Source organism: Haemaphysalis longicornis, unplaced genomic scaffold, assembly GCF_048455015.1.
Source record: "Haemaphysalis longicornis isolate Haplotype H1 unplaced genomic scaffold, Haemaphysalis longicornis Haplotype H1 scaffold_9, whole genome shotgun sequence".
NCBI classification, from domain to species: domain Eukaryota; kingdom Metazoa; phylum Arthropoda; class Arachnida; order Ixodida; family Ixodidae; genus Haemaphysalis; species Haemaphysalis longicornis.
In genome coordinates, this window is record NW_027526460.1 from 147,831,377 (window position 1) to 147,857,615 (window position 26,239).

A 26,239-nucleotide genomic window follows, 5' to 3' on the forward strand; every position below is an offset into this window, starting at 1 on the left:
CGGTTTCATGTCAGGAATCAATAATTGACGGTCGTGTTGTGTTTCGTATTTCATTCGACTTTTTCAATGTAATCCAAATAAGGATCGCTTCTTGCATTTAAATCTAAGGAATCGTTCCATCGTAGTTGGATAGCAATCGGCAGTCAGGGTTAGCCGGTCATAGCCGTTACCCTTTTCACAAGCATCGGACGAACAACTAAAGCAGCTTGAAATCATGCAAACAAAAGTATCAATGTAAGCCAGTGTTATTGAAACTGCCAATTTTGTATCGACCGCAAAGACAAACCAAGTGAACACGATTAATCACAAGCTGTTGGCTCAACTATTTGTATAGCGGAGGCCACTAATGCTAGGTGCCCTCTTTTTCGCCTTTCGTGCGTCACGCGAAACCTTCAAGATACTTTGGAAAATAAATAGATGTTTCGCCAGTTTGAACACCCGTGTATGGAAGTTCAAACCCAGGGCTCGGTGGTACCGAAGATGTAAGCTGCGCTGTTTCCCAATGTAATGATTACGTGCTCAACCGGGGCATGGTAAAGATCTGCTCTAAGACTCGAAAAACATCAATGACCGCACCAGAATCACATTTGATAAACGCCCCCACCCCCTCTCCTCCCTCCCCGCCATCTCCTTCTCCCAGTACGTATAGTGTGACGAGCCCTGTGTCCAGCCCACCCTTTACAACGGGGTTAGAAGATTAATGTTACTCCAAATCCTAACCATCAATGATCTGCCTCACGGGGGTGACCATCGCGGCACAATGCTTGTTCACTCTGTGAGGAATAATTTCATTCTGAGCGGCCTAATCTAGGAGAGAAGGAGGGGGGGGGGGTGCTCAGCAGCCTATTGGCCTCACTGCGACTGGCACAGCCATGCCCCTGACGCGTGAGCAGGCGGAGATGAGGTGTTGTTGTTGTTTCACGTCTTTATTTCACTTGAATTCCCGCTGGGAGGCAGCTGCGCAATGAAAAATAAAAGAAACCCTTAAAGGGATGAGAAATAGGGAAATGAGGCCGGCTGTTCGCGTGGGAGAAGTGTGTGCCCTAGGGGTCTACAAAAGAGTCCTTGCACGCAAATGCTTTACCAAGCAAGGAGTTCCGACCGTGTCACGGTGCACCTCTGGCAGAGTGTTTCGTGGCGCAGGTTTAACCAACGAGCTTTGCCGGAACAATTTCAATTTGCAGATATGGAACGATTCTAAACAGCGTATTACAGTCAAGCTGTTAATAACATGCTCGTAGTGATATTCGTGTTTGTGGTAGACGCAACCCTGACGCAGCAACCTGTACCCCCATGAAACAGCAGCGAATTCATGTTAAATTGATCCTCCACTCAAAGAGAGGCTGAGGCAGCCAAAGGATCCTCGTAAATGCTTCGCCACCGATACAGCTGCAAGGAACTCATGTGCGCGGAGAAGGTGAAGCAATTTTGACTGCTCGATGTGCACATCATAGAACTACCGCCAAAAAAACATAGATTCACGTAATGTCTCAGCGACTCCATCATACAAAAGATGTATGCGCTCCTTAGAGGATCCGAACAATGAGACGCCAATGCCACCACCTTTCCAACCTTCCAATCATGTTTTAAAACAGACGAGTGCATACTCTGCGTAAAGGCCACAGGAAGAATTACTAACAAATATTGCTTTTGCATGCTTGAGTGGACAGGTAGTGCATCCTATGATGTGCAGTAAATGCGAATAAAACTCAAATCGAAAGTGTTATCAGCTTAAAAAATAGTGTGGCAAACCAGGGACAGCATTTTCGACCTGTTATTCTTTGCAAGGGTGAATTTAGAAATACCGAGGCTTTGTACTTTCGGCTTTCGCGTACGCGATATTTTTCTGCGGTGCCACAATGAGACTATAATATATTTAAAGACCATTTAAGAGAGCCGGCACCATATTCTGGGTCTTTGCATTTCGGAGGGGCAGTTTCGAAAAGCTCGCAATAAGTATACACAGATACTTTGAAAGCAAAGTATTCCTGCGCGTGAACTAAACTCTCCAGCAACTGTGACAGCGTAAGGAAATAACTGAATGCAAAATAAACTAGTGGCTCTGTTCGTAGACTAGTAGCGCACCTCAATGTTTGTATTTGGATATCGTCCCCATACTAAACTATTTCGTATATGAGAAGATATTAAAGATATTCGTGAAGTTTGTTTTGTTAATTCTTCCTTAATTTAAACGTGGGCAAACTTTCGAAAAGAAACAGTTCTTTGTTTGCGCAGTACCCTCCATGTGGTAAAAATTTACTTTCGCGCATATTCCCTCTACACTCAGCTGTTCTGGCTGAGTTGTAAACAGCCTGGGGAACAAGACAGGAAGGGTACGTAGACACGGCGCTGCCCTTCCTGTCGTCGTGTTACCCGCGTTGTATGTAACTCACTTATGTGCTGCCCACTGGTCCGTCTACAATGCCTGTTTTGGGTAGGCAGTCATACTTAACTGAGTGTTCGGAAGCATCGCCATAGCGAGCGATATGTCCATTTTGTGTGCATTGCGGTTATGAGCTCCCACACCAGTGGCAGTCGGGCGAAAGGGGCGATCGTCCCCCCCCCCCCCTTCCCCCCCCAAAGAGGTCGTCAGGTTTTTACTCTTAGTTTTTTTTTAAGCATTCCACTTGTGCGAGGTCGCAAACGTGTTGCGACGGTCAGAAATGCGGGCTCGAGCCAGCCGTAGTACCGCCTAAGAGGGCCAAAAACCAGTGCCGCTAAATGATTGTGCGCAAGCGGGTTACTCCGCATACTCGCGCACACCGGCATGGTTGTCACCTCCTCCACAAAGCTGGTGCAAGGAGGGGAGAGGTTCTTTATTCCCCCCCCCCACCTTCCCCTCCCCCGCGCCCCCCAAAAAAATTCGCCCCCAAAAGTCGCCCCTTCCAAAACCAATCTCTGGGACCGCTACTGTCCCAAACTACTAACTTATTCGATCTTGTAAGATGCGATGAGACAGACGTGTACTCACCGTCACAACTGTATATCCCGTAATGCTTTCCTGAACTCCTGTCGCCACAGACTCTACAAGGAATGTCCAGGAGGCGGTCCCCTGCAACGGGAGATCCACCAAGTTAAGCAAAAAAACAAGTTACGTATGTCATAATAAAATACCCTGTAAAAACTGGTGGGTGCTGATGAGATGGCAATCAATAAGTTTTAAGCTGATATTAAATCTCAAACAAGATGGCGTTATTTCGTAATTCAGCGTTTATGTATTGGTGGTGAAGGAGCCGCAGAGGGCCGCGGCGACCGCCAGGGCCTAGCGCGTGGTCAGGACTCTTGGCCCGACTCCCCCGTGTCGCACATCTGCTCCCAGAGGTGAGGAGGAGGTGAGGAGGAGGAGGCAGTAGAGAGCTGTGGGTGAGTTGTATTCGGTGTGGCAAGGTGTGTGTTTGCAGGATGCACAGTATGCGTGGGCTGCCTCCTGGGAGAGGTGTGGGTACGGGGGTGGGTATCGGCGGTGGGGGAGGTGGTAGTGCAGATCAATATCCTTGTATTCCAAGAGGGAGGCTGGCTTGCCTGCAAGGGCATCGCGTGTGAGTAAAAACGAGTAAAAATCTCGACTCGGTAAAAAACGTCACGAGCACGTACGTACAACGCTTCATCAGCGCATACGCCTGTGTGGGCTGGTGTCCACAACACGGTCACGATGGCGAATGGAGGATTTTTGGAGAGCATTTGCAAGGCCTTGAGAGAGATGTTAGGTGGAATAAAATTGCGAATGGCCTGCTGAGAGTCAGGTAGGACTTCGTTACTTTGCTTCCCAAGCTATGTGTAAGGTCCTCCAATTCTGTGTTTGTACACCACATAGCGAACGTGATCAGTTTCCTCGCTTTCTTAGAGCTACTGAAGCGGAAGTGGTGCCATGATATATATGACGGTTGAATGCTCACTTGCTACCGCAACCGCGTCATCTCCTCGCGCCGACACACGCATTGTTATCTTGCAGAGTAAAAAGTCGACGTGGACAGCCAAGCGGCTTGCGGAAAGAGCGCATAAGCGTGCACTTATTTACCGCACGTGACTGTTCTTTCCGAACTCCGAACGCCGGAGACGGAAGGAAGCAGTTTTTCCGAATCCGACGGAAGCGGAAGTAGGCGGCGGCACTCTTCAAAAGATGGCGCTACTTAAAAAAGCGGCCCTGAACGTGATGGACGGGCTTTATGCTTTGCTTCTCTGTCGAAATTGCTTTTGCGACACAGTCGACGGCAGTGCGTTTAATAATCATTACAGCGGTTCCTTTGAAGACTACTTCTCTTGGAATTTTCTTACAGGTGTACCGTCAGCAAGAGACGATTGGGAAGTCGAATCACAATTTATTGCATTCCTGAAAGTTTATTAACGTAAGTAGGTACCAGCGGCATTCAGCGGCATGAAAGGGTGGGATGAATAGTTGCCGTCTACCTCCGCAGATAGCCATGCATTGACAGCAGACGGGAATCCCACAATATTTTCAACTTCACTCTAAACTAATTACGGCAAGCAAATGAAACGCGGTGCAATGGTGGAGTCGCCTTGTTGGTAATTGTGATATAATTTGTATCGTGATGTTTGAAATAAAACAAGAGTTAGAACCGTTTTCAGTAACCATACTCTCTCCGTAGGTGGACAAGCTTCACTGCGCAACAGGCAATGTGAGATAGACTTCCACGAAAACCGAACTTACACCAATTTTTTTTAAGTCGGCTTCACCTTTAGGCACAAATGCGTGTTGGGAAGACATTTTTAAAGAAAAATATACGCCATCATATCAAAATACGAAAGCCTTGGACGTGTTTTCTTTTTTTAAGTTGTTTATAAGGTGATGCTGTGCTAGAAACCTTCAAAAAGCGCAACACCAAAAACGGGACACAAACGAAAGAACCACAGGACGAGCGCTTACTCCAGATCTGCACACACATGTAGCATTCATAGACGGCAGACATGCAACTGCATTAACTTCGACATTCAAAGGCGACATGGAAATTCACCAACTAGCCCAACTCGCCATGGTGCTATGATCGCCTGCGATTCTTGTCTACATCGCTCTGTATTCGGAGATGATTTGCTCGATCCTAGCCATAGAAAGCTTTGCTGTAAAACAGGATGGGTATTCGTTCCTTTACCGCACCGCAGCTTGTTGCCCTGCGGCCGTACGCTTCTGCGTGACAGCGCCATGAGCTCGAATACCGGCTATGCACGATTACATTCTTCGCGAACGACGGTCAGCTGTGGGTGACCGAACACTGCACTAGAAATTTATCCAGCGTGACAAGCACCCGCGCGAGAGTGAGGGCGAAGTTGGGCGTCACCCGGAGCCGTGAAGGCAACGCCACCATGCAGCCCTGCTGCTGCTCTGGCTGCCGGCGCCGTGGCTCGTTTACTTTTTCGGCCGATAGTAGACTTCAATGCGAAAAATCTTTCACACGGGAAGCCTGTTTTCTCAACTGGGTCTGTGTGCAACGACGTAGTACTTCAATAGCTTCTCGGAAGCGCTGCATGAAAGTTATCATGTGTGCTTCCGAACAACCCATTCCCCCCATATCGAGACGGTGAGCACTGGGCGAGGGCGCTGGGCAGCTAGGATTCGGCGGTGCAAGATGCCATCGTGGCCCGGGCTGCCAAAGTCACCGGGGATCTTCCTCCCTCGGGCACCACCTCTCCCCCGAATTAGCCCTTGCGTCAATAAAAGTTCTCACTCTCTCTCTCTCTCTCTCCGAAGTTCATGCTGCTACCGCTATTACAAATGTTTACACCGATGCATTTGAGACGGCCACATCGTCTGTGGTGGTAATCTGGATTCCATAGGAGCGGACCCCCAAAGTATAGAACACTCCTGTACTTAGGGTTGACTTCCTTCCGTTTACTCTCGTTTACTGGCTAAGGCGTTGCGCTGCTGAGCACGAGGTCGCGGGTTCGATTCCCGGCCGCGGAGGCCGCTTTTCTGATGGAGGCGAAAAGCAAAAACGCCCGTGTGTACGAGATTTCGGCGCACGATAAAGATCCCCAGGTGGTCAAAATTAATCCGGAGCCCTCCACTACGGCGCGCCTCATCGCCTGCGTTGCGTCGGCGCGTTAAACCCCTCAATCAATCAAATCAATACTCTCGTTTACTCCCGTTTCGAATTATTTGCATTCTGCGTGTACGTCCACCGAATCTTTAACATCAAGATGGAACAGTAGCCGGTCCAAAACACTCTCCTGTGGAACACCCGAGGTAACAGATCTTGCACTGGACGAGCATTGATGATTTTCCACAAATTGCTTTCCATCGGCTCGACACGAAGCACTCTATTGAATAATTTACGAAGGCAATCCTATGCACTTTAATTTATAAAATAGTTTTCCATAACAAACTTCATCGAAGGCTTTAGAAAGTCTAAAAACAGAATTTCAATTTGACCGGAATGGTCAAGAACGCTCAGAATCTTGTGTACCATCGAAATAAGCCTTGCGGTTGTAAGTGGACCCTTGCAAAAGTCGTGCTGATGCGGGAACAAAATAGTTTTTATGACGAATGCCTAACTAAGGCTTACGACTATGTGTTCCTGAAGGTCGCAACATGTATTTACAGAAACAGGACGGTAATTTTTAGGGAGTGGTGGATCACCGGTTTTACGCACCGGCGCCACACGGGCTAGACGCCAGTCAGCTGGTACGTCTCCAGAAGTTATTGAGAAGTAAACGTTGTGTTCAAATGATTTGAGAGTTGCTGAGCCTAAGGACTAACAAATGCATTTGACAGTCTCTCAGGGCCAGTGGACTTCTTGTTATATAGCAGGACCCCCGCACTAGCGATATCATAATACAGGAGAAACGTTTGGCTGGTTATACTGGCCATGTTCTTTAAAAAAAAACATATTGAAATCTCTGATTAAACGTTTCGGCAACGGAATTTGGGTCATAAAGAACTTATACAACTTGGATTTAATTTCTTTTTTACGTGGCGCCAGGACTTTCTGGAATTATTTGGGGTTGTAGGGTCGCCATCAGTGAAACCAAGAAAACTTTGCTTTGAATCCAAACTGCTTCGAGCGCATCGGACTGGCGCAATCAGAAGGACGTCGGATTCTTAGCTTGTGGTACCCAGGTTCGATTCACACCGCAGGAAGTGTTCTTTTTTTTTTTTTTCTTGGGGCGCTCGGTGTGCCTTCGCTTATCATCATCATGATCGTATTGTGAAACCCATTGTGTGGAGTAGGCTTTCCTGCAGTGCGTTTCGGTGACGGGAGGGTCGCCATCAGTGGGACAAAGCAAGCTTCGCTTTTAAAAGTCAGCGTGGCAGGTCCAAATACAGCAGATTAAGCCAATTTTGTCGGGGATAGCGCGCTGAGCGTTAGTTGCCACACGCTATCACCTCGACGCAGATCCGTGAGCATAATCGTCGCTTCTGGCGCCGGCGGCCCTAATTCCGCAGCTGCCGGTTGGGCGTCGGATATCCGAGCGGGGACACGCCCCCGTTGACTTCCCGCCCTCCCGACTCGTCGTCCGAGCGACGGCCGTGCGCGGAGTGGCTACGCGCGGTCGGAGTCAGCAAGCCAGGGCGGCCACGTCGCAAAACGGCGTCGAACGAGTCGGAGCGGAAGGCCGGCGCTGGGACTGCTCGGCCCACTCTTGGCGACAGAGGAGGAGGGGGACCGGGTTCCACTCGCCTTTGGGTGGTGAAAGAGGCCAGCCAAAACATCGCAAGGGGAACAAGAGTTGCAGTTGTGCTACGGAGGGCCATATTTTGTGAAAGGTCGCTTGCAGCTTCCAGACTTTGTTTCTTAAAAATATTTTATTTCATTTACGACTAATAAAATTACCGTACACCCACGATTCTAATGTTCCCCATTGTAACCTGCAGGTGAGCTGGATTACGAAAATTAAAAACAATAATTTCACGTCGCTTGTACAGCGTAGAACTGAACGACAACACCCCGTACCTGAAAGGCCATATAGATATTTTTTTTTTCAGGCACGCAACTGTGGCAGCAAAAGTCGCTATTACTTCGTTTACTTGCTTATCCAGCTCTTGTTTGCATTAAAACTGGAACGGGTAACAATGATAACGTTGCGATTTCATGCGCCTTGACCCTCATAGTTTCAGACGCGACTCACTGTGAATTCATCCGCTACTTCTTTCTGGATTTCTTCAGAGAGTCTTCAAGTTCTCCAAAACGTCCGTGCACAGGGCTTGCACGGTGCAGGCTTGCGTGATAATATGGCTCTCCTTTGTTTATCACGTCAATCGCGCACTCATGTCTGCGAGACGCCCAGTGTACGTGCATGATGTCGTTCTGTTCGCCTCGCTGTATGTAAGTAAAATTAGCTTGCGCTTGAAGGACGCTTCGTACTGGTACCTTTTCGGACCCCTAACCAGTGCCGGATTAGGAAACTTTGGGGCCCGGGGCTACTGCATCCTTGGGGCCCTAATGATGATGATGATTATGATGACGATGATTATTATTATTATTATTATTATTATTATTATTATTATTATTATTATTATTATTATTATTATTATAATGATTACGCTTTAATATGCGAAAATTTTCGAAGCCCATGTTATGCTCTCTGATCAGTGATAAATTATACATAATTTTACGCTTTTCGGTAACTAATTTCTTGGCTTGATGTCTAGTGATATATAACGGATTTTATCAGACGTAAAAGTTAGTATGGTTTGATTGCCGGTCCATCACAGATTCACAATTAGTCAAAGCGCCGTGTCCACCTTCACATGACATGGTACAGAAGAGTATTTTCTTACAAGAAGCATATTTTATTAAGCCTGTAAGGTTTTTGTTTTATTGTAAAGTTCTCCACCTGCATATATGGGAGGGGTCAAAGTCCGCGCAGGCAGCTGTCACTCACAGACATCTGCCAAACAGTTCGCCGCCACGGTTTACGGGCCAAAATCTTGTAGGTTGCCCGCCCAGACGAGAAAGCACGTGGCAGTTAGAACACGCGCCGCCTTTGAAAGAAGTTTGGGGGGCGGGGGGCGGAAGGAGAGGGGGGCCTGGACATGTCACGCAACGCAAACTTCCTATCGCAGCAGGACTAGCACAAAGACGATAAGCAGAAAAATGTCGCTTTTTGGGCTGGGGAGCGGTCCGCTTCGTGCGTGGGTTTGCGCATAGCCATTGAACTTTCTACGGCGATGAACTCCTGTTGCGCAGCTGTGATAGTCTTGCTAGTCGGCAAGCCGTTACACATTAACGGGTCCCCTTTGTGTTTGAGAGCGACAGGGGAGCACGAGAGATGGCATCAGACAACAGTTTAATAGGGATAGAATGTCTCTGCTCACCCCCGCGCTGCTGTTCCCGTTGGTGCCGTGCAACAGTTCCAGCAATCAGTAGTTCGTTATCGATCGGTCGGCTCGTTGTTCGGTCGCAAGTGGCAGTGGAAACACGCTAAAGCTTCTCGCCTAGATTTGCGGTCTACAACGAAGGCGGGTATAGGTGGACCTCTCGTTTTCGAGTCCTCAACACGTCGTCCGCGTCCACTGTTTTCCCGCGCTCCTTCGGGGGTTCCTCTCCTCGTGACGCCGCGCCCAAGCGGGACCAGAACTGCGGGCCGCCCTTTGGTCCGCGCCGACCGCAGGCTCATTCCAAAGCGAAAAGCGCCCACGGGGACAAACAGCTTACCGTCCCCGAGTCACGGCGGAGGTCCATTTTCAAGACGGCATCGAAGGGGCCGCACGCAGGACGCGTTTTTAAGTGGACATAGCTTAAGTCATCCCGAAAAACAACAGACGTTGTTGCTGCTTTGTTTGGCGCCCAAGCTTGAGCTCTTCGTGCACACCACCCAGGCCTGCTGATTCCCCATCTCTAAGGGAGCCGCTAGGGTCGGGCTGGCCCGGCGGCCTCTGCGTCCACAAGGAGTGGTGCCTAGAGAATTACGCTACGAATGGAGCTCTAGTCACGCGGACATGTAGCTTCCGCAGCGCTTGTTGCTCAGACAGCCTGCAGAGGCTACAGCACAGAGGCGCGGGCTGAAGCCGAACGACCCCGCTGCCTACACAACCTTTGATCATTTAAATAACCATATATAGTACTCTGACCATTCAGCGAGAAATATCGAGTCGATATCAATCACGCTTACGCGATTCAACTAATCCATTAGCTTTATTGAACGGGTCGTCATCGCATTGAACTTCCTTGTCAAACGCTAAACATGGTAATTTGTAGGAGAAACTGTGAATGAGCCCGTAGGTCAGTGCTTAAGTTGTCAATTTACATATAATATCCCTCAGGCTTCAACAATTTACAATGTTCTTCAGACATTATTTCATTATTCGCACGTCGGACCCTTTCTTATACGGGAACGTGCGCGCGCCGAATCGTCCGCGTACTTCGATATCCGTGTATCGAAAAGACTACCGAAACGACCTGTGCCAAAAAGGACCGGAGCCGCGCTCGGGGCCTTTTTTATGTGGCTTCTTAGGCCAGGTCAAGTTGTGTACCCCCTACGTTTGGTCCAAGATGTCTTCTCATAAACCTCGTGAAAACAAGGAAGAGGAGTAGGAACAACTAAATTAAATTGAAACGGACTCGAAGATTGTCAACCATAATGTCAGGGGCCCCCCACTCCTCCCCACGTGTCACGAGTTAGTGAGCTTCGGTGTGAAGATGATATTGAAGCTCCTACCTTCAACTTTCAATGCGGGCAGTCAAGATATTTTTTTTTTCACTTGATCGAGCGGGGCCCCTGACAGCTGGGGGCCCGGGGCTGCAGCCCCCGTAGGCCCCACCTTAATCCGGCCCTGCCCCTAACGACTGAAACAAGGCGGAATCGCAAAAACTGTCTGAGGTATGCCCATGAAGAAAACAGGCCAGGGCCGTACCCAGAGGGGGGGTTTGGGGGTTCGAACCCCTCCCGAAATCTTTTCCAGGCAGCACGTAAACAATACTTACTGTTGCTTTCAGCCAAATTACCCCCTTCCCAAAATTCATAACACCCCCCGAAAAAAATTTCTGGGTACGGCCCTGAAACAGGCAGAATGTGTACGCTAAGATTTATTTACGGGAATTTGACGGATGGTTTTGGATGGGATTGAGCTGGATTTCCCGAGGAGTTGGTGTCCATGCCAATACTGCTGACCGCTTTGTAGTCGATTTCTGCTGTTGCTGTGAGACACATTTTAGCGCGCACGCAAGTTTGAACGTTCGTTTTATCAAAAAAAAAAAAAAGCGCGCGTTCGAATCATGAAAATACGGTAAGCGGTTTCAGCCATCAATTGCCGTTTGCAGGCACAGAACAAAACCATCCTGGGTCTACTTCTGCCCATTTCTTTTTTTTTTCAGAAAAGAGCTGCTAGGCTTTACCTGTAATTTCTCCCCAAAAATGCCCACACTAATTTTTTTACACCGTTATCTCCTAGGAAGGTGTAGCATAATTGCAGTAAGGGCGTTGGGAGGTTATTATGCCCTTTTTATTTGTTCACAACACCCTAATTTGTAGCTTTACACCCATTTCGTGTGGCAAGAAGGACTGCAACACCCCCACTGTAAAGGGTATGAAATGGGTGTTTGTTATTGGATTGCAGCGAAGGTTATCAAGGCCATATGCATAATGTTGAACGCTCCCACCTCACCGATTGATCAAGTCCACCGCGGTAGCTCGTTGGAAGCTGTACGACCCCCTTGATATATGAATAAAATTATTGTTACGGCATTAGCAGTTGTTAAGCAATAATTTTACAGCACACCACTCAGGGGTAATACCTGAAAATTTTATTCTTCTTAGTATACTTATGGAACTTAAGAGTTGTGCCTTGAATAAAGCAGAATGATAACACGGTTTTTGTGTGTTGTGCACGGATTGCTATCAATACTGCTAGCAATCGGTTTGCTATGAATCGTTGAGTTTCGTGAAAAGGTATAGAAAAATAATACCCTGAATGCACACACTAAATGCTTTTCCTCCTGTAACGCCTCCAAAAGCCAGGAAAAGTGTTGCAAGGAGGTTGCACCTTTTCTGTTGTTGATGGCCCAATACTCTTTTGCAGATTCTCTGGGTACACCCTGGTGCTCTAAAAAGGTCTTGCATGTATTTCTGATTATATATAGGTAATGGGAGATGGTTACACGTATTTTCTTCGTGTTTCAAAACCCTCTCTTTTAGTTTTGGGTGTAATAACACCTACTGAACACCCTCAATGTTTGTCGGTTGTTGAAAGGGTGTTGAAATGGGTGTTCAGTTGCAAATAAAGAATGCCCATTCGTATTGTTTTAAACACCGTGAGATGCAAAACATTCCCCCGCTCGTAGAAAAGGTTCAAGTGTTGTCTTGAGTGTTGTCTTTTTGGCCGTCACCGCTGCCACACGGACTGATTATTGAGGGCTGCTCACTCTATGTTCTGAATAGCTGCCAAATTATATTTGAAGGTCTTTTACACCCTTCAATAAAAGGGTAAAATAAAAGACAATAAAAGGGTGTAAAAGACCTCCAAATATAATTTGGCAGCTATTCAGAACATAGAGTGAGCAGCCCCCAATAATCAGTCCATGTGGCAGCGGTGACGGCCAAAAAGACAACACCTTATGTCCTTCCTTGCCTGCATTTTTTCGGCCTGATCGCTGCTATCATCCTCCTGTGCAAACAACTGCAAGTCGTCGTAATCGACATCAGGACTTTACAACGCTGCCTCATCTTGGCAACCGGTAAGGGCCCCGAGTCTGCGCAAAAGGAGCATGAGCGGCGCCACCAGTGACTTGGAGCGCTGAAAAGGACGAGGCACGCTTGCGGAGGATCTATTGGCAGCGGTGACGGCCAAACGGATTACACCTTATGTCCTTCCTTGCCTGCATTTTTTCAGGTTGGTTGCATTGTAGTTGTATTTAGACGGCGTAAACTGCGTGTTTTAGGGCTGTCATTGCTGCCAAGGGTTATTGCTGTTCAGTGTTTTGTTGCTGTGGTACCCCCTGTTAGTAAGAATGAATCAAGCGATTATTGACTTGAAGAATGAACTGCGACAGGAAATAAAAGCCGCACGAGAAGCAGTTGAATGGGACTTGCGAGCAGACATTAGAACCATTCAAACCGACTTTCATGAGGAAGCGCATAGCATGGATCACATGAACTCTGTCTTTGAGGATATGAGGACCGAGTTGGCTGCCATCAAGTCCGAAAACGAGGTTTTAAGGAAACACAACAGTGCGCTACGCGATGAGCTTGACGACTTGCAAAAGCGTCTTGCCGATGCCGAGTCTCGCCTGTAGCACTCGGAGTAGTACTCAAGGTGAAATAACATAGAAATAATGGGAGTCGAGGAAAAAAAGGGCGAGAATGTGACAGAAATTGTGTGCGAATTGGGGGAGCTTGCTCATGAGCCCATCACAGCTGACGACAATGAAGCGTGTCATCGAGTACCCGGGAAGAACAAACCCAGTTGCATTGTCCTGCAATTTGCTCGGCGTCAGAAGCGAGATTCTCTCCTCGAAAAAGCGAAGAAAAAATGGCGGATTAAAAACAGCGACTTCGGCTTCGTTTCTTCTCCAGTTTTTGTCAATGCCCACTGTTTTGTGTTTGCTATTGACCGCCAGGTGGTGATTTGTGTCGCTTCTTTTCATCTATGGACGGCTTTTTAGATTTTGTGAATAACAACCACTACAAATTAGTTTTAGGTAGCGATTTCAACATCAACTATCTTGACCAGAGCAGAGCCAAAACAGAGTTTGAAAGCATACTTAATGTTCATTCTTGTCGTAATGTAATTACATTGCCAATAAGGCTGACAGAAACATCTGAAACCCTGCTAGATCTTTTCATAACCAATTTGGATTCTTGTCCTCTAAACTCTGGTGTAATCAATTAACCCATAAGTGATCATCTTCCAATATTTTTATCAGTCAACCATGGTGTGGATATTAAGCAAGTGCAACAACAATGTTCCCATAGATACGTAAACACGTTCACGTTGTCGAAATTTAGAAATGAAATATCGAATGTTGTATGGGATGATGTACTGAACGAATATGACCCTGAAATAGCCTATGACCAATTTATGTCCATATTCAAATCTGTTTATTAAAAATGTTTTCCATCGAAGATCGCTGATCGCTCTATAAGAAAGCCCGTAAGCCATGGATAACATCTGACCTATTAAAACTCATAGCAAACCGCGACAAACTTTACCAAAAATTTCTCCGAACAAAATGTCGTGATACGTTAAAGGAATACAAAGCACAAAGAAACAAGGTTACGACGGAACTTCGTTCTGCAAAAAGTCGCTATCATTACAACCTTTTCGTCTCATCCACTGGGCAGTCGGGGGAGCTTTGGAAAAATATGAAATCACTTTTTTGTAATTCGATCGTCACAACCTGTTACGAAAATTGTCAGCAATGGTATGGAACTTACAGGTGCTCAATTGGCCAATGCTTTTAACGATTCTTTTCTTTCTGCTGTCCAACCAGCATCAAATGTCCATGAATTACGTTATATAAAACCTTCCTGCAACAATACTGTGTTTCTTGAACCTGTAACGGAGAGTGAACTTGTAATGGCTTTGACTAGCTTGAGAAACAATAGGTCTACAGATATGTGACTCTTGCAAGTGAAGCCCCTAAAGCATGTTATTGATTTAATTTCTTATTGCCTGGTTCACATTTTTAATATTTGCTTGGAATCTGGAACGTTTCCTCGTAACATGCAGTGTGCAAAAGTTACAGCTCTTTATAATAAAGGGGACAAAAACGATTTATCGAATTATCGACCGATTTCTATTCTACCCATTTTTTCTAAAATGTTCGGAAAACTGGTTCTTAAGCGGCTCAATTCTTTCACAGAAGGTTACGATATTTTACCGCCCGCCCAATATGGCTTCAGCAAAAATAGATCGACAGAATTGGCATTACTGGAACAGAAATAATTCATACTGCAGAATTTCGAAGACAAAAACATGGTGCTCGGCATCTTTCTTGATTTCACAAAGGCATTTGACTTAATTAATCATGAGATACTTCTACTGAAATTACAGCATTATGGAATGAGAGGAACTGCCCTGTCGCTAATATCATCTTACCTGCAACATTGGTCACTGTACGTGGAAATCCGTGGACGACCATCCACCGTTAAACGAATAACAGCAGGTGTCCCCCAAGGGAGTATTTTTGGGCCCTTTTCTGCTTGCTTTATACAATAATGAAATCGTACATATTGATGGAACTGCAACGTGCATCATATATGCAGATGACACCAGTTTGTTTTTTTCGGGTCGCTCAGGAACAGACCTATCTATACGAGCTAATCAAACTCTTAAGCTAATTAATGACTAGGCTAAAAACAATGATTTCAAATTAAACATAAACAAAACCAAAGCCGTTATGTTCCACCCGCGCAACAAACCGTATGAACTACCACCCCTCATACTAAATGACATCGGAATAGAAGTTGTGAAGTCTTTCAAAAATGTGTATTTTTCCGAAAATATGACGTGGGACAGTCACGTGGAATATTTGCTGAAGAAGTTATCCAGTACAATTGGCTTCCTCCGCCGTCACTGTTGCAATTTCCCAATTCCGATCAATGTTATGCTTTGTAACTCTTTATTTTCGTTTCAACTAAATTATGGGTCACTTATCCGGGGGAACAACTACCTTGGAAAACATTCAACGGCTATTTGTACTTCAGAAACGTATTGTGCGAATGATATGCAGAGCGCCTTATCTAAGTCACACAAGTACTATGTTTAAAAAATACAATATAATTCGCGTTGATCAACATATAACTTCCGACGTTGCCGTTACTACAAGCTGGATGTAAGCAAAAACCACAAGGCTTTGGCTACTTTATCTCGTCTATAAAAATATATCCCGCCGAATCCCACTCGCCATACCGAATAATGAATAATTCTGAAATGCCGGACAAATTACGGTGACCAAATGATAAAATTTCGACTTCCAACAATATTAAATAAAGTGGCTCTGCATCATAACATACATATATTATCCATATCTCTTAAGGACCTGCGTGCAATGTTCATGCAAACTTGAATGTTTCTTATACTTATGCCATGCCATTCTTTTCTTTGTGTGTGTGTTTTTATGCTTACTTGCTGGTACTTTTATGTTGTTTTTAGTCCGATTGCATCTTATTTATACTGCTCATTTTTACACTACAGTTGCACCCTGACATGTGTTTACGCACTGTAAGTATGTACGTCTACTAGTGTTGTTTGTGGTCGAGACAGACCATGCAGTTATCCTTGTTTTCGCAACACAGTGTAGTGTTGTTCTTTTGACCGTGCTGTTGGCCATGCATTGGGGCGCAGGCCCCGTCAAGCCTTTATTGGCTTTTTGCCTGTGCTCCAAACATCGTTGAGATGTTGAATAAATCGAATTGAATTGAAATATAGGTTGTATGTACTTGCGTGGTGCGCACGCTGGCAACCACGTGATCCGCCTTAGCAACTGTGACGCGCGGGCTCCGGCGTGGCGCCGCACGCATGAGGCCATCCCAGCGAGCTCAAAAGCATTACCTCGGCGTTAACTACTGTTTCGCGCAGCGTCCAACATCCTACCTGTCGCAAAACACGAGGGAAGTGATGGTCAGCTTATTGCCAGCTGCCGTGCTTTGGTATCGGCCACTGATTGCTCACCTGTCGGCGAGCGCCTTCCCTTTAGGCCTCGGCCGATAGACGTCGCTAGTCTCCCATCTAACAATTAACTTCAAGGCTGCCGAGGCGACAAAAGAAGCTAAGAATGCTGGTGGGCGAAAAGCAGAGAGGGGAATAATCAGCTACCACCTGCACCATGGCAAAAAAAAGTATTTTGTGCCGGCCCTCAGAGCAGCGCTACTATATAAAACATAGATATATTACTTTTTTTCCTTGGTAAGATGACACGTTATCACCCCGTTTCAAAGGGGATACCACTAGCAATCAATCATTAATCAAAAACAGTGCGCGCACTGCTATAGGCTGCCGTAGTAACTCAATCGACATGCGCGTGAACATTCACAATTTCTTCGGAATTATTAGAGCGTTTTACCTGACCGTTTTCGACGGTCCGCTCCGGTATCGGCGGCAGGCTCAGCGCAATTGGAACCAATACGGTTCACGGCCAAGCGCGCCACGCATGCGCAATGGCGCTCCCGCCTGCTATCGGAGCGGAGCGGGCCGTGAAAAACGGGCAGCTAAAACTCGCTATTATTTGGCTTTCGTGCGGGAGTACTCTGCCGGGGACTATAGTGCGGGCGCACATATTCGTGTTCGCAGGCGCTGCATATGCATTTTGTGCTTCGTGGCGCTTCCTTTCGTAACTGCGGCTCGATTCTCCAGTGGTGATGCGGAGTTCTTGAGGGCAAGTGGAGCATCACTACAGAAACACAATGTCACCGCGATTATTCATATCTCACGCCACGGCCGAGAATCGGTTGGTAACGGCGCAAACGACGGATGCCGGGGCCTGTTTTATTATTTTTTTGTATGTGTGTGTGTGGGGGGGGGGTGGGGGTGGGGGGATGGAGGGCAGAGAGCAGCGGAAGCATGCGCAGACACGCTGGGCACTGTGATGGCGGCTTGCCAAGAGATCAAACCGTCCGCTACATTTTTGTGTGAATACCATACGCCCCACTAAAGTCTCCGAGAGGCTAGACTGCATGCTTGGCTTACGCTTTTCCATTGTGGAGTCACATTTGGTCGGCAGGTGTGGGCCCAGACGAGCCCAGGGCCAGTGAAGACTCTGTTGATAACAAAGAGACAGAGAGAGATATGAGTCACAATGACGTAAGAAACTTGCTTCTGTTGCGGCTTGTAACAAATCTTGCTAACGAAAAATAAAATTACAAAGGAACGCTTTTAAATTGCCCGTGCATAAACACAGAAGGACAAAATAGAGTACCAGGATACGTAACAGACAGAACATAACAGAACTGAGATGCACAAAAAAATAAAAAAAATGGCCCCACAAAAACACTGCTGTTCCCGTGTCTCCGTTAATGCTTCGAGCTTTTTAAGCTCGAACATGATCCGTTAGCGTTCGCACAAACAGTACCACGAAAATACCGGCGCGAGTTGCCTGGCAGGACCTTCGGAGAGTAGCTCTCTTTTCTAGCTTTTCTTCACATTTGTTGGGCTGTGCAGTAGATCCAACCTATTATTGCTTTGGAAGATGGGCCAAAGTTTGGATATGCGTATCTTTAGCTTCAAATCAAATCAAATCAAATCAAATCAAATGAAGTTTATTATATCAACAAAAGAATACAGGGGGTTATGTTTTGCAGACAAGGGTCCCAAAGTCCAGACTGCGACGGGACCCTCGATAAGTAAATGCAACGAATGCAGTCAATATGCAGGGTAGCAGCAGAGGTGAATGCAAAAGAGTAAACTCTTTAAATGTAATTTATACAAAAATGACTGAAAATTGATAAAGAAAACGCCAATAACATATACAAAAAAACGTTGCAAGGGTACAGACGCTCAGTCGTACCCTTGCAATCGTACATATGCAATCGTCCAATCGTACATATGCATTCTGTTTCGTGTCACACAGGCATTATAAAATTTATTCAAGTTTCTGGGTATAACTTTATGAGAGGCTACACTGCTGTTGCCTCTTTTGTGTATGGCGACGAGACCTTCCTGCAGAAAGCTCTAAAAAATATATCTGACTACCTTGCGCCCAAGGGTATCCGTCTCTCGCCTGAAAAAAAGCCCATGCCCTTCACCCGCAAGCGAATGACTCAATTCCCGTTAATTCTTGGGGGTCATCGACTGAATTTTGTGCGCACCCAAAGATACTTCGGGATAACTCTGGACAGGAACCTCTCGTGGGCCCCTGATGTCCACAGACTACGTACTCCAGTTTCTGCAGTGTCGCAAGTTATTGGGTACCTTGCCGGCAGTCGCTGGGGCAGTGACTGTCAATCTATATGATGCTGCTCTGCAAGGCTTATGTCGATGGCTTGCTACGTTACAGCCTTCCTGTTTTACAGCGTCTGCCGACTTCAAGCAAAAAGCAACTTGATGGAGCAAGAAATAATTGTATGGGCGCCTGTCTTGGTCTGCCTAAGAGCACTTCGTGCACTGGTACAGTTGTGGAGGCTTGTTGCTTGCTCTTCGATGTTCTCCGGCTGCAGGAAACAGTTCGAATGTACCTGAGGCATCGGTTGCACTCGCAAACCAATTTCTTGGCCCGTTTTGTACAGCGCAATAAAAATTCCAGCTTCGCAGAAACGATAAACTCTATAAACATTTCTGTACCCCCTGAAGTACAACAAACCATGCCGTCTGATTTCCCTCCCTGGGCTCTCTCATCCATTTGCATAAACATTAGCATACCTGGTCTCAACTCCAAGAAAACTGTGCCACAATTTTGCCTCCTTCAACTCGCGCTTGCCCACATCAATGCCTGCTATTCACATATGGCCCACATTTTTACTGACGGCTCAACTACGCCTCACGGTAGTTCTTTCGGCGTCTTCATTTCGTCGACCGGCAAAGTCTTGACCTACCGCCTCGAACGAACAACCTCATCCACGTCTGCCGAGCTCCACGCACTTAAACAAGTCCTGCGCTACATTCTTCGTCAGCCACCAGCAGGATGGACTATATTCACGGACTCGAAGGCGGCGTCGCAAACCTTACGGCGTGCCAGCTGCTTCAGCCTTCACGAGCATGTATCCCGTGACGTCACGTACCTGCACCATCTCGCCTACGTCGCCGGTCACCGAGTGACCCTACAATGCACTGTAAAAACTGGCCGTCACTTTTACGGCCAAGTGACCGTGATTTTTGACAGGAAGTCGACGTAAATGGTGAAGATTGTTGTTTCGCCGTCAACTCGATGGGAGAGGGGATAGAACAAGGACCGAAAGTAAACAAACAAACTGATTTCGGTAATACAGCACTCTGATTGGCCGCCCCAGGCGGCTCTCGCAGTCGCCGGTGGGGCCTTTTGCTTTTTCTCTTGTTCGACGCCGGATTGTCGAAGAATGCTTCCTTTGTAGAGGACCCTTCTGAGAGGCACCGCTGCCTGTTGCTGGGGGGAGTGGGGGTCTTTCCAGGGACGCTTCCTTTGTCTCCCGTCGCGGCGGCCGCCGCCGTCCGCGCGATATTGGGAGGAGGAAGGAAGGGACATTTTCTTCTGTTTTCGGAAAGCGTCTGGGTTGCCCTCCTTTCCCATGTCGGGGGCTCACACATACTTCTTTGAAACTGCGACGGAGCAAACGTCTCTTTTCTGGTCTCCTTCAGCAAGCAGCCATGCGCGCGGAGCTGCAGCAACAGAGCAAGTGCATCTGATAGCGGTAAGTGAACGATTTACCGCATCAAGAGATTTTTCCTCGCAAAAAAAAATAATAAATAAAATCTGCGAACCCAAGAATTGTGAAGCAAGTTCAAGTGTGCACAGTATATTGGCTCGAATACTTTGAGGACCGTCGTGTCAGAAACTGGAACCGTGTTTCTGCATGTGTAGCTTGAACAGGGCAGCATGCTCGTCGGTGCGAGCGGCCGGCGAGGGATAACTGCGCCGTGAGAACAATGACCACCATCGTGCCGGCCGCTGCACGGCCTGGAGCTTTTACTTTTTCTAGCACTTTTAATTGCCCCCAAACAGGAAACGCGTTTGCGTTTTGATGAGTTTTGTCTCCAACTGACACAGTTTCGTAATGTCGTCATGGGAAGAAATGGGCGGGAATAGACAGCGGCTGATTTCGGCACCGCAGTAGGCGGGCGTTTCGTTAAGTGCACGACGAGTATGTATTGTTGTAATATAATTTTGCGCGAAACAACGCTTTTGATCGTGCCCGCGCACCCGCCGTAACTCGGTAATAAGCAATGACTTGTCGCTTGTTTACGCCGCAGCACTGTTTCCGAAAGTTGGGGTGGGGAAGGGTAGGGGGCTGTCGACTCTTTCATCGGGTCGTGCAAAGGGCAGAAAGCGAGCAGACTAACGATTGCTTAAACTTGACGGGTCAAGAGCTTCTGGACACATGTAAACTCTGCGGGTCTTTTTTTCTGGTGCGTCGCCTTCTTGTGCAAAGTACGTATAACTGTTACTCGCCATCGTTGCATCGCTCCTTCAACTGCGACGGTACGTAAGTGCAGTAGTTTTGTCGCCATGCAGGCTCGAAGATGGGTGGACTCCAGCTGGTCTTCATAGCAGTCGACGGACACGACAGCATAACCACAACAATATTCTGAAGCAGGAAGTGTCACCCGTCATCGTGGACTCTTCATGTTCAACGTTTGTTACCGACACGGCCACCCTCACTCTGACGATTGAGTTTGCAAAGGTAAATGAGCGTGGAACAACTTCATCTCGATATCGGTTAAAGTTTTATTAACTTTCTCATCGTTGCGGCCACGTACTAAAGAAAGCTACTGTGACTTTCTGGCAGCTTCCTTTGTTCTGTAGTTACACAGCGCGACGTGGCTTATTGAAATATGGTTTTTATTTTTTATCTTTTTACGCCAGTTTTATGCACATACTACGTATACAAACTTTTTCCATTTTACTTTTGCACAGTTAGTATTCTTGAAAAGTTGTTGTCTTCCTAAAGCTAACGGAAACGATGCTGTACCGATTGGATTAACATATTGTCATATTTGTTTGCATTGTCCACCACCTGCTTTTGTGTAGGTTAATCCCTTTTTGTGGTCTATTATATGCAATTTTGTCCAAATACCATTAATATCATGTTCCACCTAATCACAATACAAACTGTTCTATTTTTCAGGTGCTGTGGTCCATGGCTTTTCAGAAAATCAACAGGAAAGCCACAAGTCTGCTGTGCATTCCTGCATCCATTCTGCTATGTACCATTCTGCAGCAATAAATACGTGAGCACTGAAGCTAATCGTCGTAGCATCTTTTATCAGTTACTGCCTACAGAATGTGAAAATTGGGCAGTTCAGCCAAAGACTACATTTTACTTACATTTGACGTCTAAATGACGGTTTGCTGTGAAACACTCAGGCCGTCATATTGACGGGCCATTAGTATTTCATATTGAAAAGGACACGTCAAAATGACATAATGAAAAAACGTCAGCCCGTCATTTTGACGACAAATTTGTATTTCAGGATGATAAGTAAGACGTCAAAATGACTAAAAACGCCATCATTTGGTATTGACGACCACCCGTCAATTTGACAGCCAACCGCTTGGAAATAGAGCTGCCAGAACTTTTCCGTCATTTTGACCAAATTTTTTTTACAGTGTGGATGCCTGCCCATTGCGGCATTTTCGGCAACGAGAAAGCGGATGAGGCAGCTCGCAGAGGCCTACAGCTGCGAAATGTAAGAAAGGCGTTTTTCACAAAGCCCGAGGCCGCAGCGCTAGCGAAGGAGCTTGCCTTAGAGGAACGAAACCGGCTTTGGTCTTGTCCTCAAACTCGTCACCCTTTCCTGCACCATATAGACCCTGGACTCAGAATGAGGCTACCGGAGCGGATTCCACGTAAGCTTGAAGCCCTTTACCACCGGTTGCGTCTGAACGCAGCGCTCACGAACTCTTACCGCCAGCGCCTCGGTCTAACTGCAAATCCCTATTGCGATAATTGTGGATTGCCCGAAACAGTAGAGCACATCCTTCTTGAGTGTCCGGCATACATTAAAGAAAGAAATCACCTCGCAGAAAAGATGGAGTGCCTCAACAACGCATCTACATCTTTGAAAGGTCTCCTTGGACCAGTGTTGTACACGTTCCTCCAAAATAGGAACGAAAGCTCGTTCCTCGTTCCTTGCCAATTTTGAAACGAGTTCCCGTTACAAGTTCCTTTATTGCGAAAGGAACGCGTTCCAGTTCCACTTCGAAAATTGGAACGTGTCGTTACATTAACGTTACAATTAGATTTTTAAATTAAAATATAGTGTCGGATAATCCTGGGTCGAAATTATGTGAGACATTTAAAACTCACATCGAACTACGTATATTATACGAATATTAAAACCGCCGGCAGCAGATTATCTGGAGATAAATATAATCAAAAGAAACGCTCCTAGCCGAATTTTTTTAGGGAGCACCAGGCAAACTCTAATCGGGTCTAGGAAATTTCGGTGCAAGATGTTTCGGTGCGGAAATTTTGGTGTATGGATAGTTCGGTGTACGAACATATCGGTGTACGGGCGTTTCGGTGCACGGACATTTCGGTGCGCAAACTTTTCGGCGACCAAATTATCCGGTGCTTGCCTGTTTGTGACAGCCGTTATATTTTTATTTCCGCTTAACGTGGGTTATGGACAACAATCAGGAGCAGTGAATTTATTTTTTGTTTGATGCCATGTATATCTTTGCCAGGTATTTTTAGAAGTTTTACATTTATATATTTTAGTTTAATACCTCTTCCTGGGGACAGCTGTTATGCAGCCCATTGAATTCTTTAGCACACTTTTTTTTCATTTATGACAGGTTGTTAATTTATATTCGCTCTTTTTTAGCTAAGACAATTACCCGTGTTAACGATGGTCCACCGCCTCTTCTGCATTTTTTTTTAAATTACACACCTTCAAATTACATAAATTACATGCACACTCTTATATCCAAAACGTAACAAACATTAACTATCCCCCCAGAATGAAGAAAACGTTATGAAGAGTATTACGTAGGCTGGGCTGCATTGCTAAAATGAATCCGTGAACACTGGTCTAGGATATTGTCGGGGAGAAAAAAAACGGGCCTTTTGGAAAACAGCCGCAGGTTCTAATGTCCTAAATGCTGATTAAGCGCGTGCCGGTTGTGCATACAAATTCCTCCCATTGTGTTCGGGACAACCAACCTTCGTTTAATGTTTACAAGCCTACAATTACCACATTTTAATTTTTAATTCTTTGTTCTAGCGCACCCCCCCACCGCCCCCCCCCCCCCCCCCCGCATCCCACCTACCACCTGTACGCTCGAATTTCGACCACATTTCTTTTTCAGCCATATTATTTTCGGTTTCCCCTGAAAATCCTACTGGCGTGGTGGAGTTCACGGTCTCGGAAGCGTCACCGCTGTGGTTTTTTATTTTTTATTTAGAACATACTGCTAGCCTCTTATTGGAGGCTTTTGCAGGAATTGGGTGATACATTCAGAACAACTTCAGAATAGCACACTTCACGTTTAAAATAGAGAAAAAGCTTTACATAACCATGGGCGCACTGAACCTCTATAATGTGACACAAAAAGCCACCCAAAAACCGCTGAGAACACAATGGCCACTATCGTTTGCTGGCTACGTCCTTCCGCGCGTCCCGGTCATATCGACAGCGCCCCACTCCAGGAATCGCTCTTTCTGCGCCTTCAGTCGCCCCCTTGGGAATTAACTCATCAAGTCGCGCATATCATGGACACCCCAAGCATACATCGCTTCCGCCCATTATAAGGAGCAAAAAAAAATTAATAGGCTAGTTTGACCAGGGCGGCAACAGTCGTCTTCAAGTTTTCGAAGTCCAGTCGACGCAATGGTGAAGCACAAGTGACACCCCTCTCTCTATACTTAGGGGGATGATTGCCGGCGGGGCTCAGCTTTCCCCTCCCCTAAGTAACGCAACCGTAAATGCGATCGTTGGTTGCTTAGTTTTAAGTAGAACTGACACCGAATGCAACGAAGGCGAGATTCATTGAGAGAATAATTAAAACGAAATGCACACGCGCCTAATCGACCTCATTTTTCAGTTGTTTTTTCGCGGAAGTTTTGCTGGGGGAGGAATAGACTAAAAGCGGAGGGAGGAATAGACTAAAAGCAGCAGCGTCTTGCACCGTTGGGTCAAGTGAAAGGAAAGCGCTTTGGTAAAACTTAAAGTATTAGGGTTGTTGACATGAATGTTAAAATAACAAAAAATGGTTGAACGGGTCCAAATTAACAACATTAATTTTTACCATCTGCTACAGAAATTGGGTTTCACGTGACAATGCTCCGCCAGGGTTTAGCGTTTTTCCACGAACGGCGGCGCAAGCAGAAGTCTCGAACGTAAAATCATATCAAGTCACGAAATTACAATATTAAAGTTAAAATGTTCAAAGAACGCCTTGGACATCCCCTCACTCAAAATGTTTGGGCGAAGCCGTCGTGCACCAAAATGTCCGTGCACAGAAATGTCCACACCGAAACGTCCTGGACCGAAATGTCCGACAGCGAAATCTCCGGATCCCGTTTAAGGGGTATTCACACGAGAGAGAAATCCGCCGTTTCGCTCCCAGGAGTGCGCGCCACGTGACCCCTACGTCACGGTTTCTCTCCGGCGCACCGCCTCCGATGGGAGATCGGAGCTTCTGTTCGCGAGCTACAAACCCTCCGACGCTCCGCGGCGGAGGAGGCGGGATTTCGTCTGCTCGTCGGGCAGCTGGCCGCGGCTGAAGTTCTAGAGCGGTTGCAGGCACTCTATTTTTATCGCTTCTTAATACATCGGACGCGAAAATGCGTGGCGCACATGACAGGCGCACTGAGGGAGCCGCGTATACCACCAGCACGGGCGCTGGGCGAGCGGTGGCCGCGGCTGCGAAGTGGCGCAGGCCGGCGCCGGTAGCTCGAGCGACAGCTTGTTATTGCTCCCCAAGGCGCAAACAAAGCTGCGTATACGAGAAATGGGGTAATGATGTGATGGAAAGTTGCTTTAAAAATCGTCACCTGAGCCGCTTGCCAGAGCGGCGATCGAATATTCGCCGCAGTGTTAAGCCTAACATCAGTATGCGGGGCTGTAGGTGGGCCGGCCGGCTGCTACCACGTCGCGCGCCGATCTCTGCACGCGGCAGCACCTGCATCGCGTCGACGACCGATTTTTGGTCGGTTGACAAGATCAGTACGTATGAGCTTAACAGAAATTACCGCCGTTGCGGAATCGGCGGTGCTACGGCAGCTCTGCTTTAGAGATAGGCGACTGCAAACAGTGATGTCCGTCCGAAAGTCGCATCCTCCGTGTGAGCGAAGGAGCTGGCCGAGTGGAACTCTGCCTGCGGTGACGTCACGACCTCCCTCGGATTTCTCCGCTGAAACGCTCCGTCGTGTGAATACCCCTTTAGCAGTCCGTCCGTTTCGTTGGCTACGTTGTTACCGGGTTGATCGGGACCGGTCTGCTCCTGAGCGCGCGGAAGGGCGAGTAGAAAGGGTGCGGAGGCACGGACATGGCGAAGGCAGGCCCGCGGAACTAATCCCCCTACTGCGACGAATGCCCAAGTGCCCAGCCGGGTCCCGGTCAACCCAGTAACAACGCATACGACAGAACGGTCGGACTGCTAAAACTCTCTATTCTTTCCCCGCCAGGGAACAATTATATCGGCCAGACGCGCATTCTGGCCTCCCCAGACAAACGATGCAGGGTGAAAAGCATTCTCGCGGCTACGCTACC

General features: G+C 47.0%; 1 protein-coding gene and 1 long non-coding RNA gene across 3 annotated transcripts in view; one reads left to right on the forward strand and one right to left on the reverse strand.

Moving 5' to 3' along the window:
- Dsf (nuclear receptor dissatisfaction) overlaps window positions 1-26,239 on the reverse strand; it is a 131,846-nt gene that overhangs the window by 89,001 nt on the left and 16,606 nt on the right. For both annotated transcript variants that reach the window (XM_077685749.1, XM_077685748.1), the window contains exons 2-3: window positions 17,582-17,651; window positions 2,972-3,052 (exon numbers count right to left, since the gene is read on the reverse strand). In XM_077685749.1, coding sequence (XP_077541875.1) covers window positions 2,972-3,052; window positions 17,582-17,591 — 91 coding nt within the window. In that variant the 5' untranslated portion in view covers window positions 17,592-17,651. The remainder of the gene's footprint in view (window positions 1-2,971; window positions 3,053-17,581; window positions 17,652-26,239) is intronic.
- Window positions 21,110-21,763, forward strand: LOC144151600 (uncharacterized). The gene is made up of 2 exons (XR_013318913.1): window positions 21,110-21,204; window positions 21,649-21,763. It is a non-coding gene; the product is annotated as an uncharacterized LOC144151600 (long non-coding RNA).